The sequence below is a fragment of the Oncorhynchus masou genome, chromosome 19 (assembly GCF_036934945.1).
Source record: "Oncorhynchus masou masou isolate Uvic2021 chromosome 19, UVic_Omas_1.1, whole genome shotgun sequence".
NCBI classification, from domain to species: Eukaryota; Metazoa; Chordata; class Actinopteri; order Salmoniformes; family Salmonidae; genus Oncorhynchus; species Oncorhynchus masou.
The window spans coordinates 33,345,370-33,367,800 of NC_088230.1; the positions used below are offsets into that span (position 1 = coordinate 33,345,370).

The following is a 22,431-nucleotide window of genomic DNA, read 5'->3' on the forward strand; positions in this document are numbered from 1 at the left end:
GAGGGATCTAGAACACAGAGGAAACAGGATGGAATGGGAGGGATCTAGAATACAGAGGAAACAGGAGGGAATGAGAGGGTTCTGGAACACAGAAGAAACAGGTTGGAATGGGAGGGATCTAGAATACAGAGGAAACAGGATGGAATGGGAGGGATCTAGAATACAGAGGAAATGGGATGGAATGAGAGGGTTCTGGAACACAGAGAATGAAGGAGGTTGTGTCAGTTTCCTCATTGCCCACACCTTATTTGATATTAATTAATTCCCCCTGATAAAGGAAATGCAGGGAGTCCCAGATAATGGAAATGTGCATTTTTTTTTACATGAAAAGGGACTCATATAGTATTCAGTTTCAGTCGGGATCAAAACCGGAGACATGAAGGAGGCGATACTAGAAGACCCTCCATAATTCAACAAAACTACAGTATCTGTCTCGTCTCAGTTGGGGGGAGACATATGGAATCTCTCATTCACCCCTCACGACACTCACCATGAGCAAGCTTGTGGAAATGTTTAGGCCAAGCATCTGGATGTGTTTGATGGATCTCTCAGGACACGCGTGAGGTTTCACTGAAGGCCAGAACAGTTTTAGAGGAATGATGGGATGGATGGAGGGGTGATGAGAGCCCCAGTTTCTGACACATCTACACAAAATGTCCAGCACTGATTTGTGACCTGCTTCCTGCGCTGTCTGGATGATGGAGTAACTGTTGAGAGGTCAAGCTGCTCGTTCCCACAGAGCTCAAGACAACAACACTAAAACCAATGCCGTTTCCTAACCTCCTCATAGTGAAGTGGATGTTCTGGGAGTTTTATCTTTCATTGTTTCACATCTCACCTCAACATTAGCATGGAAAACCTTAAGTTTCAAGTTTTAATGTCACATCACTGTTTGTGAGTGGGTGTGTAGTCAGTGGGTGTGTAGGTGTGGGTGTGTAGTCAGTGGGTGTGTTGGTGTGGTTGTGTAGTCAGTATAAATGTACTCTGTGTGTGGGTGTGTAGTCAGTGTAAATGTACTGTATGTGAGTGGGTGTTTAGTCAGTATAAATGTACTGTATGTGAGTTGCCCAATATCATATGGAAGGCCTTTGTTCAACCTCGTAGATTCTGACCAGACAATACACCGTAGCCATTGCCTGCAGGCAAATGAGCTAGTGGCCTCATGGGTGGAATATTATTCAGATTTTTTAAATAATTTCCTAATTAATAAACATAATATTTGTTAAAGCTGCCAAAAATCCTGTGTTTCTATGTCAACCGGTTTTGTTATTTGTCTTCTGTGATGAAAATAAAAAGTAAGGCTGGACTGCAAACTCAAGATCTAATACTTTTCAACTCTATATCTGACATGGCACAGGTATATTCTTTTTGTAAGCCCATAACCATGTGTGTGAGATGTATACTTTTGTTTCAAAGTAAATTTGTTTAAGACTACAAAGAAACACTCTGTGTGACCCTGATTGGTTAAGAACCAACCAGCATCATAGCTATAGATCGCAACCGGCATTAAATGTATCTTCATTACTTAATTCGACCACAACTATAATCAGTTTGTGCACAGCTCCTGGACGGACACAAACACTGACACAACAGCTGGAGCTCCCTTCCACTGCATGGGAAGAGAAATAGAACAGACACCCACATCAATCCAACACCCCTCCTCTATATGTCTCCATATGTCCCCCATACCCCTATGGCCTTGGTCTAGAGAAACCACTTCTATACCATGTCTGCCAGAAACTTTAAGACACAACAGAGCTCTCGTGTTCGCGTGGCATCTGGGTTATTTCAAGGCTTCCATCCAGCTAGCTGTTGAACATATATCACAGTCTGGGTAATGCATGCATGTCACGCAGCATACATCAGACTGTCAATCTGTGGGGGCTCGTGTTTGCCAGAAGGCTAGGACCACGATATGGGTTTCATCACGAGGGACATAATGGTGGACAGAAAAGACGAGCTGGCTGGTCAGGATTTTGCTGTTTCTAAACCTCGGTTTGGGAAAGTGCAACCCTGCCATTGAGAACATATTTGTACTACAATAAAAAATGCCATAAAAGAAGAAATCAAAATGAAGGAAAAAATGGCTCCATTAAAAATATATTTTGTGAAAGGATTTTTTTCTCTTTTCGAAATGCAATTTACACAATATATGACCTCTGCTAAAAGTCTATATCAGTGTATTAAGACCAGAACTGACTCTACTGACTCTAACTCTACTGACTGTACTAACTCTACTGACTCTAACTCTACTGATCTACTGACTCTGACTCTACTGACTCTAACTCTACTGATCTACTGACTCTGACTCTACTGACTCTAACACTACTGATCTACTGACTCTGACTCTACTGACTCTAACACTACTGATCTACTGACTCTGACTCGACTGACTCTAACACTACTGACTCTACTGACTACTGACTCTACTAACTTTACTGACTCTACTAACTCTATGAACTACTGACTCTACTGACTCTAACTCTACTGATCTACTGACTCTGACTCTACTGACTCTAACACTACTGATCTACTGACTCTGACTCGACTGACTCTAACACTACTGACTCTACTGACTACTGACTCTACTAACTTTACTGACTCTACTAACTCTATGAACTACTGACTCTACTGACTCTGCTAACTACTTGCTATACTGACTCTACTAACTACTGACTCTATTGACTCTAACTCTACGTATTCTAACTCGACTAACTCTACTGACTCTACTAACTCTACTGACTCCGCTAGCTACTGACTCTACCACCTCTACTGACTCTACTAACTACTGACTCTACCAACTCTACTAACTACTGACTCTACTTACTCTACTGATTCTAACTACTGACGCTACTAACTCTACTAACTACTGACTCTACTAACTCTATTGACTCTACTAACTACTGACTCTACTAACTCTACTGACTCTACTAACCCCAGAAGGCGAGGTCAGTACAGGTGCATCAAAGCTGGGACCGAGAGACTGAAAAACAGCTTCTATCTCAAGGCCATCAGACTGTTAAACAGCAACCACTAACATTGAGTGGCTGCTGCCAACACACTGACTCAACTCCAGCCACTTTAATAATGGGAATTGATGGGAAATGATGTAAAATATATCACTAGCCACTTTAAACAATGCTACCTAATATAATGTTTACATACCCTACATTATTCATCTCATATGTATACGTATATACTGTACTCTATATCATCTACTGCATCTTTATGTAATACATGTATCACTAGCCACTTTAACTATGCCACTTTGTTTACATACTCATCTCATATGTATATACTGTACACGATACCATCTACTGTATCTTGCCTATGCTGCTCTGTACCATCACTCATTCATATATCTTTATGTACATATTCATTATCCCCTTACACTTGTGTGTATAAGACAGTAGTTTTGGAATTGTTAGTTAGATTACTTGTTGGTTGTTACTGCATTGTCGGAACTAGAAGCACAAGCATTTTGCTACACTCGCATTAACATCTGCTAATCATGTGTATGTGACAAATACATTTGATTTGATTTGATTTGACTCTACTGACTCTATTGAGTCTACTAACTACTGATTCTACTAACTCTACTAACTATTGACTCTATTAAGTCTACTAACTATACTGACTCTACTGACTCTACCTCTACTGACTCTACTGACTACTAACTCTACTGACTCTAACTCTACTGACTCTACAAACTCTACTAACTCTACTGACTACAAACTACTGACTCTAGTAACACTACTGACTCTACTGACTTCACTAGGTACTGACTCTAATAAACCTACTAACTACTGACTCTACTGAATCATCTGACTGCTAACTACTTACTACTAACTCCAGTGACTCTATTGACTCTGACTCTACTGACTCTAACTCTACTAACTCTACTGAGTCTACTAACTACTGAATCGACTGACTCTTACTCTACTGACTCTGACTCTACTAACTCTACTGACTCTACTAAATCTACTGACTCTACCAACTACTGACTCTTCTAACTCTACTGACTCTATGAACTCTACTGACTCTACTAACTACTGACTCTATGAACTACTGACTCTACTAACTCTACTGACTCTACTAACACTACTGACTCTACTAAATCTACTGACTCTACTAAATCTACTGACTCTAACAACTACTGACTCTTCTAACTCTACTGACTCTATGAACTCTACTGACTCTACTAACTGCTGACTCTATGAACTACTGACTCTACTAACTCTACTGACTCTACTAACACTACTGACTTTACTAACTACTGACTCTACTGACTTTGCTAGCTACTGCCTCTACTAACTCTAGACTCTACTAAGTCTACTGACTCTACTAAGTACTGACTCTACTGATGCTACTAACTCTACTGACTGCCAACTCTACTAACTACTTACTCTGCTAACTACTGACTCTACTAACTATACTAACTCTCCTGACTCTACTGACTACTGACGCTACTAACTCTACTGACTCTACCAACTCTACTAACTACTGACTCTACTTTCTCTACTGACTCTACTAATGCTACTGACTACTGACTACTGACTCCACTAGCTACTGACTCAACTGACTCTACTAGCTCTACTAACTCTTCTAACTACTGACTGTACTGACGCTATTAACTCTTCTTACTCTACCAACAATACTGACTATACTGACTCTACTTGCTCTTTTGACTCTACTGACTCTCCTGACTCTACTAACTACTGCCTCTACTGACTACTAACTGTACTGACTTTATTGACTCCAACTCTACTGACTCTACTGACTACTACCTCTACTGACTATACTAACTACTGACTCTACTAACTCTACTAACTTCTGACTCTGCTAACTACTGACTCGACTAACTACTGACTCTAACTCTACTGACTCTACAAACTCTGCTGACTCTATGAACTCTACTGACTCTACCAACTCTACTAACTTCTGACTCTGCTAACTACTGACTCTAACTCTACTGACTCTACAAACTCTGCTGACTCTACAAACTCTGCTCACTCTACTAACTACTGATGCTACTAACTCTACTAACTACTGACTCTACTAACTACTGACTCTACCAACTACTGACTCTACTAGCTCTACTGACTCTACCAACTCTACGAACTACTGACTCTGCTAACTACTGACTCTACTGACTCTACTAACTCTACTGACTCTACTGACTCTACTAACTACTGACTCTACTAACTCTACTGACTCTACCAACTCTACTAACTACTCACTCTGCTAACTATGGACTCTACTGACTTTACTAACTCTACTGTCTCTACTGACTCTATGAACTCTACTGACTCTACCAACTACTGACTCTACCAACTCTACGAGCTACTGACTCTGCTAACTACTGACTCTACTATTTCTACTAACTCTATTGACTCTACTGACTCTACCAACTCCACTATCTACTGACTCTGCTAACTACTGACTCTACCAACTCTACGAGCTACTGACTCTGCTAACTACTGACTCTACTAACTACTAACTCTAATGACTCTACCAACTCTACTAACTACTGACTCTGCTAACTACTGACTCTACTAACTCTACTGACTATTAACTCTGCTGACTACAAACTATGCTGACTCTATTAACTACTGACTCTACCAACTACTATCTTCTGACTATGCTAACTACTGACTACTAACTCTAATGACTACAAAATATGCTGACTCTACTAACTACTGACTCTACTGACGCTACTGACTCTACCAACTCTACTAACTTCTGACTCTGCTAACTACTGACTCTACTAAATCTACTAATGCTACTGACTCTACAAACTACTGACTCTACTAACTACTGACTCTACCGACTCCACTTCAAATGCAGTGCCTCTTTGCTTGACATCATGGGAAAATCAAAAGAAATCAGCCAAGACCTTGTAAATTGTAGACCTCCACAAATTCTGGTTCTTCCTTGGGAGCAATTTCCAAATGCCTGAAGGTACCACGTTCATCTGTACAAACAATAGTACGCAAGTATAAACACCATGGGACCTGTGTTGTCCTCTGGTCTGAAGAAACAAAAAGAGAACTGTTTGGCCATAATGAACACCATTATGTTCAGAGGAAAATTGGGGGAAAGCTTGCAAGCAGAAGAACACCATCCCAACCGTGAAGCACTGGGGTGGCATCATCATGTTGTGGGGGTGCTTTGCTGCAGGAGGGACTGGTGCACGTCACAAAATAGATGGCATCATGCAGAGGGAGAGTTATGTGGATATATTGAAACAAGATATCAAGACATCAGTTAAGTTAAGCTTGGTCACAAATGGGTCTTCTAAATGGACAATGACCCCAAGCATACTTCCAAAGTTTTGACAAAATGGCTTAAGGACAACAAAGTCAAGGTATTGGAGTGGTCATCACAAAGCCCTGACCTCAATCCTATAGAAAATGTGTTGGCAGAACTGAAAAAGTGTGTGCGAGCAAGGAGGCCTACAAACCTGACACAGTTACACCAGCTCTGTTAGGAGGAATGGGCCAAAATTCACCCAACTTATTGTGGAACCCTTGTGGAAGGCTACCCAAAAGGTTTGACCCAAGTTAAACAATTTAAAGGCAATGCTACCAAATACTAGTTGAGTGTATGTAAACTTCTGACCCACTGGGAATGTGATGAAAGAAATAAAAGCTGAAATAAATCATTCTCTCTACTATTATTCTGACATTTCACATTCTTAAAATAAAGTGGTGATCCTATCTGACCTAAGACAGGGAATTGTTACTTGGATTAAATGTCAGGAATTGTGAATAACTCAGTTTAAATGTATTTGGCTAAGGTGTATGTAAACTTCTGACTTCAATTGTAGCTGTATAGACCATCATTGGTCAAACCTTAGAGGCAGAGAAAGGAAGCAGTCAGTCTGAAGTCTTGGGCGAGCTGCTGCCTATTCTGACTGGTCCCCTTGTTGAAGTGACAACATGAGAGAGGGAGAGTGGAAGTATAGAAGTGTCCTGAGAGGTTAACAGGAAGAATCTAGCAGGGTATTTAGCTGAAGCCCAAAGCCTGATGGGGGATTGTGAAAGCTAGTGACAACAAGCTAGTGGCTGTGGTCAGGGTGGACGAATTGCTCTTGCTAATTTGACAGAGTTGAAAAGGACCAATGTGTAGGACCATATATACCCTACGAAGCCATGAGTATCTCCCTTTTCCATCCCTCATCTGAATTAACTCATCTTTTGTCTTAAAGGACATGACAGATGTAAAATCATGTGAGTGTGCCGTGCGGATCCTTGATCCTTGGTGATGCTTCAAGATAGAGAGCTCTATTTTAGCACTAGCATGCTGACCAATGACCTCATTAGTACTGCCTCAAAGGTGAAAGAAGGCTAGCGGTAGCTACTTTAACTGAATGTCATTGTCCTTTTTACATGGATATTTTCCCAAATGCAAGGTCCATGGCTGACATACATAACCGCCAGTGGACCTGGCTTCTCCTGGGTGCATTCTGAGGCAATGTCTACCAGTCATAATGGTTCAAGTCTCATGCTGGAGGAGGTAAAAGAAGACAACACTACGTACAGTACATGGTGGCTTTGATATGATCACAGTTTCTAGTAATTCTGCAAGACATGTTATGAGCAATTCATTTTTCACATTTAGCATAACGATGGTTTATGTTACTAAAGGAAGTTCAAGGACATGCTTACACATTGTATTGGAACAGCTTATCTAATGCTCTGAAGTAAACTGTTTCAGTTTAAAACTGTGCAGGTGGAGATGCTTTGAATCCTGGTTACCTCACGACCAAATATGTGGTATTACATCCTGTGTCGAGCATGCGCAGTGCTCTCATCATAGTTGTAGAGGCAGTACTGGTCTTCCATTTCTATTAAAGAATCAAATTGTCTAAGAATCCTGAGCCACGTGCTGATTAATCGACTCATGCGGTTATTAGTGTCCCAAAACACCCTGAACCTCTGTCTACTGCTATTGTTTGCTCCTTGTAAGAGCATTGGTTTATCCTTATAAACTGTCGTCCATCCAACTCAATCCATGCAACCCAATCCATCCATCCATCCAACCCAATCCATCCATCCAACTCAATCCATCCATCCATCCAACCCAATCTATCTATCCATCCAACCCAATCTATCTATCCATCCAACCCAACCTATCCATCCATCCAACCCAATCCACCCATCCAACCCAATCTATCTATCCATCCAAACAAATCCATCCATCCAACCCAATCCATCCATCCATCCAACCCAATCTATCCATCCAACCCAATCTATCCATCCATCCAACCCAACCTATCCATCCATCCAACCCAAACCAATTCACCCATCCATCCCAATCTATCTATCCATCCAACCAAATCCATCCATCCAACCCAATCTATCTATCCATCCAACCAAATCCATCCATCCAACCCAACCTATCCATCCATCCAACCCAACCCAATTCACCCATCCATCCCAATCTATCTATCCATCCAACCAAATCCATCCATCCAACCCAATCTATCTATCCATCCAACCAAATCCATCCATCCAACCCAATCTATCCATCCAACCCAATCCATCCATCCATCCAACCCAATCCTTCCATCCATCCATCCATCCAACCCAACCCATCCATCCAACCCAATCCATCCAACCCAATCCATCCATCCATCCATCCATCCAACCAACCAACCAAATCTATCCTTTCAACTAGAGGTGGACAGATTACGATTTTTGCCGATACCGATACCGATTATTGGAGGACCCAAAAAAAGCAGATACCGATTAATCATTATTATTTGTAATAATGACAATTACAACAATACTGAATTAACACTTATTTTAACTTAATATAATACATCAATAAAATCAATTTAGTCTCAAATAAATAATGAAACAAATAATAAATAATAATAAAAAATGTTCCATTTGGTTTAAATAATGCAAAAACAAAGTGTTGGAGAAGAAAGTAAAAGTGCAATATGTGCCATGTAAGAAGGCTAACGTTTAAGTTCCTTGCTCAGAACATGAGAACATATGAAAGCTGGTAGTTCCTTTTAACATGAGTCTTCAATATTCTCAGGTAAGAAGTTTTAGGTTGTAGTTATTATAGGAATTATAGGACTATTTCTCTCGATACCATTTGTATTTTATTAACCTTTGACTATTGGATGTTCTTATAGGCATTTTAATATTGCCAATGTAACAGTATAGCTTCCGTCCCTCTCCTCGCTCCTACCTGGGCTCGAACCAGGAACACATCGACAACAGCCACCCTCGAAGCAGCGTTACCAATGCAGAGCAAGGGGAACAACCACTCCAAGTCTCAGAGCGGGTGATGTTTGAAACGTTATTAGCGCGCACCCCGTTAACTAGCTAGCCATTTCACATCGGTTACACCAGCCTAATCTCGGGAGTTGATAGGCTTGAAGTCATAAACATCGCAATGCTTTAAGCACAGTGAAGAGCTGCTGGCAAAACGCATGAAAGTGCTGTTTGCATGAATGCTTACGAGCCTGCTGGTGCCTACCATCGCTCAGTCAGACTGCTCTATCAAATCATAGACTTAGTTATAACATAATAACACACAGAAATATGAGCCTTAGGTCATTAATATGGTCAAATCCGGAAACTATATCATCTCAAAAACAAGATGTTTATTCTTTCAGTGAAATACGGAACCGTTACGTATTTTATCTAACGGGTGGCATCCACAAGTCTACATATTCCTGTTACATTGCACAACCTTCAATGTTATGTCATAATTACGTAAAATTCTGGCAAATTAGGCGGCTCAAACTGTTGCATATACACTGACTCTGCGTGCAATGAACGCAAGAGAAGTGACACAATTTCACCTGGTTAATATTGCCTGCTAACCTGGATTTCTTTTAGCTAAATATGCAGGTTTAAAATATATACTTCTGTGTATTGATTTTAAGAAAGGCATTGATGTTTATGGTTAGGTACGCGTTAGAGCAACGACAGTCCTTTTTCACGAATACGCACCGCATCGATTATATGCAACGCAGGACACGCTAGATAAACTAGTAATATCATCAACCATGTGTAGTTAACTAGTGATTATGATTGATTGTTTTTTATAAGATAAGTTTAATGCTAGCTAGCAACTTACCTTGGCTTACTGCATTCGGTTAACAGGCAGGCTCCTTGTGGAGTGCAATGTAATCAGGTGGTTAGAGCGTTGGACTAGTTAACTGTAAGGTTGCAAGATTGAATCCCCGAGCTGACAAGGTAAAAATCTGTCGTTCTGCCCCTGAACAAGGCAGTTAACCCACCATTCCTAGGCCGTCATTGAAAATAAGAATGTGTTCTTAACTGACTTGCATAGTTAAATAAAGGTGTAAAAAAATAATAATAGTAATAATACATTTAAAATCAGCCAAATCGGTGTCCAAAAATAGCGGTTTCCGGCCATTCCGTTTAATCGGTCGAACTCTACTTCCAACCCAATCTATCCATCCAACCCAATCTATCCATCCAACCCAATCTATCCATCCAACCCAATCTATCCATCCAACCCAATCCATCCATCCATCAACCCAATCTATCCATCCAACCCAATCTAACTGTCTCTGACCTGTCTATATAAACCTATGATTAACTGTCTCTGACCTGTCTATATAAACCCCTGATTAACTGTCTCTGACCTGTCTATATAAACCCCTGATTAACTGTCTCTGACCTGTCTATATAAACCCCTGATTAACTGTCTCTGACCTGTCTATAAATGATTAACCTTGACCTGTCTATATAAACCCCTGATTAACTGTCTCTGACCTGTCTATATAAACCCTGATTAACTGTCTCTGACCTGTCTATGATTAACCCCTGATTAACTGTCTCTGACCTGTCTATATAAAACTGATTAACTGTCTATAAACCTGTCTATATAAACCTTTGATTAACTGTCTCTGACCTGTCTATATAAACCTTTGATTAACTGTCTCTGACCTGTCTATATAAACCTTTGATTAACTGTCTCTGACCTGTCTATATAAACCCCTGATTAACTGTCTCTGACCTGTCTATATAAACCCCTGATTAACTGTCTCTGACCTGTCTATATAAAATTAACTGTCTCTGACCTGTCTATATAAACCTTTGATTAACTGTCTCTGACCTGTCTATATAAACCCCTGATTAACTGTCTCTGACCTGTCTATATAAACCTTTGATTAACTGTCTCTGACCTGTCTATATAAACCCCTGATTAACTGTCTCTGACCTGTCTATATAAACCCTTGAGTAACTGTCTCTGACCTGTCTTTCTGACCTAATGTTGTATCGTCCTCTTGATAATCTGTTTTTTTATGTCAGTGATACACTGAAAGATATAAAAGGTACATATAACCACATCACTCACTCACTCACTCACTCACTCACTCACTCACTCACTCACTCACTCACTCACTCACTCACTCACTCATGTGCACAAGTACAGTTCATGTGGGCACACACATACTCATACACATACATGTGAACACACACATACACCCACTAACCAAATGTCTTTGAAGTTCGGGTAGAATGGGAAGGGGGCTTCTGTCATCTCAGGAAGTATTCATGCAGTGTGTCTGAGGAGCACGCAGACGATCACCAGCAGTTTTCACAGCAGCTGTGTACCGACACTGCAGGAAGGGGTGGAAAAGAGGCTGGGCTGAAGAGGAAGAGTGAGCAAGTGAGTGCATGAGAGAGGGGGGAAGGTGAGCGAGACAGAGGGAGGGAAAGACTAGAGAGGGGAGAAGAGAGGAGGAACGCTTGGACTACTGCCATTGTTTCCCAGCAACAGCGGGAGCAGGAATGTACTCTTTCCCCACCTCCCAGTAGGTTTTCTCTCGTCGCTTTCCCTCTTTTCCGTTCATCCCTCTCCTGGAGAGCACCGTCTCCCAGTGCCTTACTGGCAGGAGAGAGAGGAGGAGCGGAACGGGGAGGCGTGAGAGCGCTGCAGAGGTGGAGACTGAAGGGTTACCAGAGCGAGAGAGAGAGAGAGAGAGAGAGAGAGAGAGGGGTGAAAAGGAGGAAGAGGGAGTGGTTAATGAGAGAATAGGGATTGAGAGAAGGCAGGCAGGAGTGCTTAGATGGAGCGAGAGAGGGAGAGGAAAACCGCAATAGAGAGAGAGCGCTATTGGAAGGTGTGTGTTGGGAGTTTACACTTGGAGAAGAAGATCGCAGCGAAGAAGGGGAACAAAAAGGGAAGGTGTTAATATTAGACCAGAGGAGAAAGGATGGAAAAGGGAAAGACCAGATGTTTGTCTGTAGAGCTGTGGTGACAGAACTGCAAAACATTTGTAATCCAGGAACAAACTGAGAGGAGGCACTTCTACTTTCTGGACCGCGTTTCTGTACCTGGGAGGATTTTACTGGCCTGAGCACATTGTCATCACACTGCGCAAAGGTGACTATTGGGGAAAAAAAAAGATGATCGGTCTCAAGGTTGCACCAAACCGTATTCTACTCTTTCCTCAATCAGCTAAAATCACCTAAAACTTTGGCGGACCCTCTTCCCCCTCGCCGGGACCGCTGTACTCTCAGCCACGTTTGCCACCACTGACACCCGTTGCCATGCGTCAGCCCCACCTCTTCCAACTTCACCGGTTTCCACAACTCCCTCTCCGTTTGGAGCGTAATAATTTCTCCTCCCCCCTCATTAAAAACTATCCCACCCCTCCTGAACAGTCCTCGCTCGTCGGGACTATGGAATACACCGGCTCTATACTGTGATGATTATGAGAAAGCACAAGTATCGTCACGTCTACAATTTGTGGCTAGGAACTCAGAGTAGATAATGGATTGGAGAGAACTGTGAGTACTGTGGTTCTGTCTCTTGCGAATGTTTTATTTACTTCAATTTCATTTTTTTCCTTCACTTTTATTTAATTTCCTTCCTCATATTCTCATGCTGTTATGATAGTACATTATGAATGATGGGATTTTTTTTGTTTTTTTTGTGATGGGCAGTTTTGCGCTCCAAAATGGTTTACTTTACCCTCGTTCTATGCTCAAAAAGCTCTGCCTAGCCCCCTGGCCTAAGCCTGCCTCTTCATACTTATCATTGAGAGGTCACTTTCTGAAGTTTGACCCCTACTACACTCTCTCTCTTTGGGTGGGGGGGGGGGGTCATACCTCAAAGCATTCCACCCCTCTGTACTTTGCTGACTACACTATGTTTACGACTAGCACGTCTCAATGTAGGGTAGTAGGGAAGAAGGGTTGAACGGGTGGGCGTGTCTTGGTGTAACCGCCCAAGTGAGTCTCCTCGCTTATGCCATGCTCTGCTACCACAGCCGAGCAACAGGAGTGTAGATAGAAGTTACTAACCCCTAACCGCTGACACAACATCAGATATTGTTCATCCTCCAATTGGTTATGGTTTGAATTGTAGAATAAGGTAATCCAATCCTAGATCTGAGGTTCAGTGGACCTCTCCTACCTCGAGCCAAATTACATGGATAGGGAGGGGCTTGTAGCTGAGACAGACATCTCAATTAGCCAATGGGGATACCTCTGTGTTGAGTGATCGGGAGCAGGGTGAAGTTGCCCCTAGACCCTGATCTTGGGTCAGTTTAGCATTTTCCCCACTAATGGTTTAGGATTGGGAAAGGGGAAGCTGATCCTAGATCTGTACCTAAGGGAACCTTCACTCCGGAGCATATGATCCCACAGGGACGAGGACACGTGGTATTGATAGTGGCTGAGTCATTGGCCTTTTCTCAATTGGATTTGCTCAACCCCTGTCTTCTCTCTCCTCCTTCCAATCGTGCCTTATCTTGAAAAATGTCAAAGGTAATCGAGGAGAGGTGGCGAGGAAGAAGCAACGTGGATGAAAATGCACTTGTTAGTTCTACAAGAGATTTTATAGATAAGTAAAAGGATAAGTAGCATATCATTTTTTTTAAATGTTTGCATGCTTTTTTTTGAGAAAACAACAATTGCTTCAAAGGGGGTGTGGCAGATATCAAAACTCTTCCGTGAAGGACTCAGGTAGGACACGCACGACTATCCTCCATGAAACGTGGCTATCGAGGTGGGGAGGACTCTTCCGTTCACCCACTAAACAAATTGACACTCTCCTCGGCCACTCAACCACTTTCCCGAGGAGAGAATAGAGACCAGAATGAGAAAAAGGCCCTTCGAGGAGCTGCCTGGTCTGCTGACACACCCCGCAGTCTGGCACATGCTGCGTGCTCTCTCATCTCAAAACGTAACGAATAGAGCTGATATGATTCTCGATCCTACATGACAGAGAATCATGTCTGTTCTACAACATGTATTTCTATCTGACATTCTGTATCAGTGAGGTGAAACTCTCAGTCAGTTGCAAATAGAAACATGACGAATAGAGCTTATATGATTCTCGATTCTACATGACAGAGAAGCATTGGTAACACTTTACAATAGGGGGGGGTGTATAAGGCATTCATAACACATGATACCAGCCATAACACCTTTATGAAACCAGTCATAACACCTTTATGAAACCAGCCATAACACCTTTAGGAAACCAGCCATAACACCTTTATGAAACCAGCCATAACACCTTTATGAAACCAGCCATAACACCTTTGAAACCAGCCATAACACCTTTATGAAACCAGCCATAACACCTTTATGAAACCAGCCATAACACCTTTATGAAACCAGCCATAACACCTTTATGAAACCAGCCATAACACCTTTATGAAACCAGCCATAACACCTTTATGAAACCAGCCATAACACCTTTATGAAACCAGCCATAACACCTTTATGAAACCAGCCATAACACCTTTATGAAACCAGCCATAACACCTTTATGAAACCAGTTATTACACCTTTATAAAACCAGCCATAACACCTTTATGAAACCAGCCATAACACCTTTATGAAACCAGCCATAACACCTTTATGAAACCAGCCATAACACCTTTATGAAACCAGCCATAACACCTTTATGAAACCAGCCATAACACCTTTATGAAACCAGCCATAACACCTTTATGAAACCAGCCATAACACCTTTATGAAACCAGCCATAACACCTTTATGAAACCAGCCATAACACCTTTATGAAACCAGCCATAACACCTTTATGAAACCAGTCATAACACCTTTATGAAACCAGCCATAACACCTTTATGAAACCAGTCATAACACCTTTATGAAACCAGCCATAACACCTTTATGAAACCAGTTATAACACCTTTAGGAAACCAGTCACAACACCTTTAGGAAACCAGTCGTAACACCATTAGGAAACCAGCCATAACACCTTTAGGAAACCAGTCATAACACCTTTAGGAAACCAGTCATAACACCTTTAGGAAACCAACAACCTTCATAACAAAACACCTTTAAGAAGTTTTAAAATAACCAGTCGTAACACCATTAGGAAACCAGCCATAACACCTTTAGGAAACCAGTAGGCCCCTGGTAGTATAGTGTGGTGGGTCTCTTCTTGGTAATATACACCTTTTGGTAAAACCAGTCATAACACCTTTAGGTAAATAGTGTGGTGGGTCTCTTCTTGGCAATATAGTAACCTTCATAACAAATTGGATTCAAGATCATTAATATTAATAAGAAGTTTTAAAATAAGGTGTCATAGTGTGAAGTCACTTGGTAATATATTCTTGGTGATTTAGTGTGGGTAGGTCACTTGGTATTAAGTTTGGGTGGGTACTTCTTGGTAATGTAGTGTGGTGGGTTCTTGTAACAATGGTGGGTCACCTCTTGGTTTTATGTGTGGTGGTTCTCTTCTTGGTAGTATAGTGTGGGTGGGTCTCTTCTTGGTAATATAGTGTGGTGGGTCTCTTGGTAATAGTTTTATAGTGTGGTGGGTCTCTTCTTGGTTTTATAGTGTGGTGGGTCTCCTCTTGGTTTTATAGTGTGGTGGGTCTCTTCTTGGTAATATATTGTGGGTGGGTCTCTTGGTAATATAGTGTGGTGGGTCTCTTGGTAATATAGTGTGGTGGGTCTCTTGGTAATATAGTGTGTTGGGTCTCTTCTTGGTAATATAGTGTGGTGGGTCTCTTCTTGGCAATATAGTATGTTGGGTCTCCTCTTGGTAATATGGTGTGGGTGGGTCCCTTCTTGGTAATTTAGTGTGGGTGGGTCTCTTGGTAATAAAATGTGGGTAGGTCACTTGGTAATATAGTGTGGTGGGTCTCTTCTTGGTGGTATAGTGTGGGTAGGTCACTTGGTAATATAGTGTGGGTGGGTCTCTTCTTGGTGGTATAGTGTGGGTAGGTCACTTGGTAATATAGTGTGGGTGGGTCTCTTCTTGGTGGTATAGTGTGGGTAGGTCACTTGGTAATATAGTGTGGTGGGTCTCGTCTTGGTGGTATAGTGTGGGTAGGTCACTTGGTAATATAGTGTGGGTGGGTCTCTTCTTGGTGATTTAGTGTGGGTAGGTCACTTGGTATTATAGTTTGGGTGGGTCTCTTCTTGGTAATGTAGTGTGGTGGGTCTCTTCTTGGTAATATAGTGTGGGTGGGTCTCTTCCTGGTAATATAGTGTGGTGGGTCTCTTGGTAATATAGTGTGGTGGGTCTCCTCTTGGTTTTATAGTGTGGTGGTTCTCTTCTTGGTAATATAGTGTGGGTGGGTCTCTTCTTGGTAATATAGTGTGGTGGGTCTCTTCTTGGTAATATAGTGTGGTGGGTCTCTTGGTAATATGGTGTGGGTGGGTCTCTTCTTGGTTTTATAGTGTGGTGGGTCTCTTGGTAATATAGTGTGGTGGGTCTCTTCTTGGCAATGTAGTGTGGTGGGTCTCTTCTTGGTAATATAGTGTGGTGGGTCTCTTGGTAATATGGTGTGGGTGGGTCTCTTCTTGGTTTTATAGTGTGGTGGGTCTCTTGGTAATATAGTGTGGTGGGTCTCTTCTTGGTAATATAGTGTGGGTGGGTCTCTTGGTAATATAGTGTGTTGGGTCTCTTCTTGGTAATATAGTGTGGTGGGTCTCTTCTTGGCAATATAGTATGTTGGGTCTCCTCTTGGTAATATGGTGTGGGTGGGTCCCTTCTTGGTTAATTTAGTGTGGGTGGGTCTCTTGGTAATAAAATGTGGGTAGGTCACTTGGTAATATAGTGTGGTGGGTCTCTTCTTGGTGGTATAGCGTGGGTAGGTCACTTGGTAATATAGTGTGGGTGGGTCTCTTCTTGGTGGTATAGTGTGGGTAGGTCACTTGGTAATATAGTGTGGGTGGGTCTCTTCTTGGTGGTATAGTGTGGGTAGGTCACTTGGTAATATAGTGTGGAACATGGTCTTGGTGGTATAGTGTGGGTAGGTCACTTGGTAATATAGTGTGGGTGGGTCTCTTCTTGGTGATTTAGTGTGGGTAGGTCACTTGGTATTATAGTTTGGGTGGGTCTCTTCTTGGTAATGTAGTGTGGTGGGTCTCTTCTTGGTAATATAGTGTGGTGGGTCTCTTGGTAATATAGTGTGGTGGGTCTCCTCTTGGTTTTATAGTGTGGTGGTTCTCTTCTTGGTAATATAGTGTGGGTGGGTCTCTTCTTGGTAATATAGTGTGGTGGGTCTCTTCTTGGTAATATAGTGTGGTGGGTCTCTTGGTAATATAGTGTGGTGGGTCTCTTCTTGGTTTTATAGTGTGGTGGGTCTCTTGGTAATATAGTGTGGTGGGTCTCTTCTTGGCAATGTAGTGTGGTGGGTCTCTTCTTGGTAATATAGTGTGGTGGGTCTCTTCTTGGTAATATAGTGTGGTGGGTCTCTTGGTAATATAGTGTGGTGGGTCTCTTCTTGGTTTTATAGTGTGGTGGGTCTCTTGGTAATATAGTGTGGTGGGTCTCTTGGTAATATAGTGTGGTGGGTCTCTTCTTGGTAATATATTGTGGATGGGTCTCTTGGTAATATAGTGTGGTGGGTCTCTTCTTGGTTTTATAGTGTGGTGTGTCTCTTGGTAATATAGTGTGGTGGGTCTCTTGGTAATATAGTGTGGTGGGTCTCTTCTTGGTAATATATTGTGGGTGGGTCTCTTGGTAATATAGTGTGGTGGGTCTCTTGGTAATATAGTGTGGGTGGGTCTCTTCTTGGTAATATAGTGTGGTGGGTCTCTTCTTGGTAATATAGTGTGGTGGATCTCTTCTTGGTTTTATATCAAATCAAATTTATTTATATAGCCCTTCGTACATCAGCTGATATCTCAAAGTGCTGTACAGAAACCCAGCCTAAAACCCCAAACAGCAAGCAATGCAGGTGTAGATGCACAGTGGCTAGGAAAAACTCCCTAGAAAGGCCAAAACCTAGGAAGAAACCTAGAGAGGAACCAGGCTATATGGGGTGGCCAGTCCTCTTCTGGCTGTGCCGGATGGAGATTATAACAGAACATGGCCAGATGTTCAAATGTTCATAAATGACCAGCATGGTCGAATAATAATAAGGCAGAACAATTGAAACTGGAACAGCAGCACGGCCAGGTGGACTGGGAACAGCAAGGAGTCATCATGTCAGGTAGTCCTGGGGCATGGTCCTAGGGCTCAGGTCAGTTGAAACTGGATAGTGTGGGTGGGTCTCTACTTGGTAATATAGTGTTGGTGGGTCTCTTCTTGGTAATATGGTGTGGGTGGGTCCCTTCTTGGTTTTATAGTGTGGTGGGTCTCTTGTTGGTAGTATAGTGTGGTGTGTCCCTTCTTGGTTTTATAGTGTGGGTTGGTCTCTTCTTGGTATTATGGTGTGATAGGTCTCTTCTTGGTGATTTAGTGTGGGTGAGTCTCTTGGTAATATAGTGTGGTAGGTCTCTTGGTAATTTAGTGTGGGTGGGTCTCTTGGCAATTTAGTTTGGTGGGTCTCTTCTTGGTAATATAGTGTGGTGGGTCTCTTCTTGGTTATATAGTGTGGTGGGTCTCTTCTTGGTAATTTAGTGTGGGTGGGTCTCTTGTTGGTACTATAGGGTGGGTGGGTCTCTTGGTAATATATTTGGTGGGTCTCTTTTTGTTAGTATAGTGTGGTGGGTCTCTTGGTGGAATATAGTGTGGATGGGTTTCTTGGTAATATAGTGTGGATGGGTTTCTTGGTAATATAGTGTGGATGGGTTTCTTGGTTTTAATATATTGTGGTGGGTCTCTTCTTGGTAGTATAGTGTGGTGGGTCTCTTCTTGGTTTTATAGTGTGTATAGTTGGTTTCTTCTTGGACTGTGGTATAGTATAGTGTGGGTGGGTCTCTTGTTGGTAATATAGTGTGGGTGGGTCTCTTGTTGGTTTTGTAATTTAGTGTGGTGGGTCTCTTGTTGGTAGTATAGTATGGGTGGATCTCTTCTTGGTCTTAGACTGTGGTGGGTCTCTTGTTGGTAGTATAGTGTTTTGGGTCTCTTGTTGTTAGTATAGTGTGGGTGGATCTCTTTTTGGTAATATGTGGTGGTCTCTTCAGTGGTGGGTCTCTTCTTGATTGGAATGGTATAGTGTCGTAATATAGTGTGTCTCATCTTGGATGTAGTAGTCTCTTTTGGTTTATAGTGGGTGTCTTCGTGGGTCTCTTCTTGGTCTTATAGTGTGGTGGGTTCTTGGTAATATAGTGTGGGTGGATGGGTCTTTTTGGTAATTTCTCTTCTTGGTAATATGTGGGTGGGTCTTCTTGGTAGTATAGTATTGGTGGATCTCTTCTTGGTAGTGTAGTGTGTAATATAGTGTGGTGGGTCTCTTCTTGGTTTTGTAGTATGTAATATAGTGTGGTGGGTCTTCTTGTGGGGTAGTATAGTATGGTGGGTCTCTTGTTGGGGGGTATAGTGTGGGTGGGTCTCTTGGTAATATAGTGTGTGGTGGTAATATAGTCTCTTGGTTTTATAGTGTGGTGGGTCTCTTGGTAATATAGTGTGGTGGGTCTCTTCATGGTAATATGTGGTGGGTCTCTTGGTAATATAGTATGGTGGGTCTATTGTTGGTTATTTAGTGTGGTGTCTCTTGGTAATATAGTGTGGTGGGTCTCTTGGTAATATAGTGTGGTGGGTCTCTTCATGGTAATATAGTGTGGTGGGTCTCCATGGTAATATAGTGTGGTGGGTCTCTTGGTAATATAGTGTGGTCGGTCTCTTAATGGTAATATAGTGTGGTGGGTCTCTTGGTTAATGGTAATATAGTGTGGTGGGTCTCTTCATGGTAATATAGTGTGGTGGGTCTCTTGGTACTATAATGTGGTGGGTCTCTAATTTGCAGTAGCGTGCCGTGGTTACTCCATCCTTCCATTGCTTGTAAGTGCCCAGCTGTACTTTGGTGTCTCGTTGCTGCCTTGGTTAGACAACTCAGGTTTGCAAAGCCAGTGTGGTTCCACACACCAAATCGATCACTTGCAAATAATAGGCATTCCCAGCAGTACAGTTTGCAGTGCTTCTCGGAGCCTGTGAGTCATTGATAGCGCCCATAATTGAAAGTTGCGAACGAACCCCTTTCCCGCCTGTGACAGGCTTTGTAGCGTCGGCGTCTACCTCTCCTGACAATGTCTAACTTTTCTTGGAAAGTTTGTCTTGAGAATGGCGTTGTAATTATATCCTCGACCAAATCGATATCTTCTCCTTCCGCCATTGTGGGTTGAAAAAACAGCTTAGTAGTATGCAAATTAATTTGTTGATCAATTTCAGTTTCCTTGTTCTGAGACCTGCCCATATAGGACCTGCCTCTCAATATTGGTAATCCAATCAAAAGACGTGCACGCACTACGCCTGCTAGCTGGCTCCTATGTAACACTGGAGCCAGCCAGCAGGCGTACAATAGCCAACTCTAAAGCTGATTGGTTGACACTAAATTTTAATTTCCATTCACTTTAAGCTACAAGCGCCCGCACTGTTGATTCTGAACGCCTGATGGCAGATTTTAGACCCCTGGCAACACATGATGGCTGAATATGATTGGATAAAATATCTAACATAAAGACCAGCCCTCCAAATCTCAACCTGGGGCTGGAAGCAGTGTAACCAAGAGGAACGCTATGAAATGAAGAGTGTAACTCTTACTCTGGGGAATAATATAATACATATTTGTGGGAAAATATATTTAAAAAAAAATTATATTCTGATGATGTTTAGGCCAGCAGAGAAGGCCTTGCTGGCCCTGACGGCCCACCACTGCTAATTTGTTTTATAGTGTGGGTGGGTCTCTTGGTAATATAGTGTGGTGGGTCTCTTGGTAATATAGCGTGGTGGGTCTCTTGGTAATATAGTGTAGTGGGTCTCTTGGTAATATAGTGTGGTGGGTCTCTACTTTGTTTTATAGTGTGGGTGGGTATCTTCTTGGTAGTATAGTGTGGTTGGTCTCTTATTTGTTTCATAGTGTGGGTGGTTACCTTCTTGGTAATATATTGTGGGTGGGTATCTTCTTGGTAGTATAGTGTGGTTGGCCTCTTGTTTGTTTCATAGTGTGGTGGGTCTCTTCTTGGTAATATAGTGTGGTGGGTCTCTGCTTTGTTTTATAGTGTGAGTAGGTCTCTTGTTGGTAGTATAGTGTGGTGGGTCTCTTGTTGGTATAGTGTTGGTGGGTCTCTTGGTAGTAAGTTGTGGGTGGGTCTTTTGGTAATATAGTGTGGTGGGTCTATTGTTGGTTATTTAGTGTGTTGGGTCTCTTCTTGGTTTCATAGTGTGAGTGGGTCTCTTCTTGGTGGTATAGTGTGGGTGGGTATCTTTGTAGTATAGTGTGGGTGGGTATCTTTGTAGTATAGTGTGGTGGGTCTCTAGTTGGTAGTATAGTGTGGGTGGGTCTCTTAGTCTTATAGTGTGGTGGGTCTCTAGTTGGTAGTATAGTGTGGGTGGGTTCCTTTTTGGTCTTATAGTACAGTTGGTCTGTTGTTGGTAGAATAGTATGGATGGGTCCCTTCCTGTTCTGATAGTGTGGTGGGTCCTTTGTTGGTAGTATATGGTGGAATGGTCTCTTCTTGGTGGTAGTATAGTGTTGGTGGGTCTCATTTGGGTAATTTAGTGTGGGTGAGTCTCTTGGTAGTATTGTATGGGTGGGTCTTTTGTTGGTAATTTAGTGTGGGTGGGTATCGTGGTATTATAATGTGAGTGGGTGTCTTGATAGTATAGTTTGGGATGGTCTCTTCTTGGTAGTATGGTGTGGGTGAGTCTCTTCTTGGTAGTATAGTGTGGGTGGGACTCTTGGTAGTATAGTGTGGGTGGGTCTCTTCTTGGTAGTATAGCGTGGGTGAGTCTCTTCTTGGTAGTATAGTGTGGGTGGATCTCTTGGTAGTATAGTGTGGGTGGGTCTCTTCTTGTTAACATAGTGTGGGTGGGTCTCTTGGTAGTATGGTATGGGTTAGTCTCTTGGTAATTTAGTGTGGGTGAGTCTCTTCTTTGTAGTATAGTGTGGGTGGGTCTCTTCCCAGTGTTGTGGTTGTGGAGAGTGGAGCGCTTTGTGTGAGTGGGCCCAGGGGAAAATGGGGTAGATGTAGGGGGGATAGTGAGGGGATGGGGCTTTCACAGACAGTCAAGGTGATTGAGGCTTTTTCTTCAAAGGTGGATGCT

The 22,431-nt window shown here is 42.3% G+C and overlaps 1 protein-coding gene across 4 annotated transcripts in view; it reads left to right on the plus strand.

Moving 5' to 3' along the window:
- Window positions 1–22,431, plus strand: part of kif26aa (kinesin family member 26Aa) — a 167,972-nt gene that overhangs the window by 98,711 nt on the left and 46,830 nt on the right. Inside the window, exon 1 of one of the 4 annotated variants that reach the window (XM_064925709.1) lies at window positions 11,972–12,794. The exons of the other annotated variants lie outside the window; for them this stretch is intronic. Within the exon in view, the coding sequence (XP_064781781.1) occupies window positions 12,778–12,794 (17 nt within the window). The 5' untranslated portion in view covers window positions 11,972–12,777. Of the gene's footprint in view, window positions 1–11,971; window positions 12,795–22,431 lie in introns of those variants that run through there. 4 annotated transcript variants of the gene reach the window in all.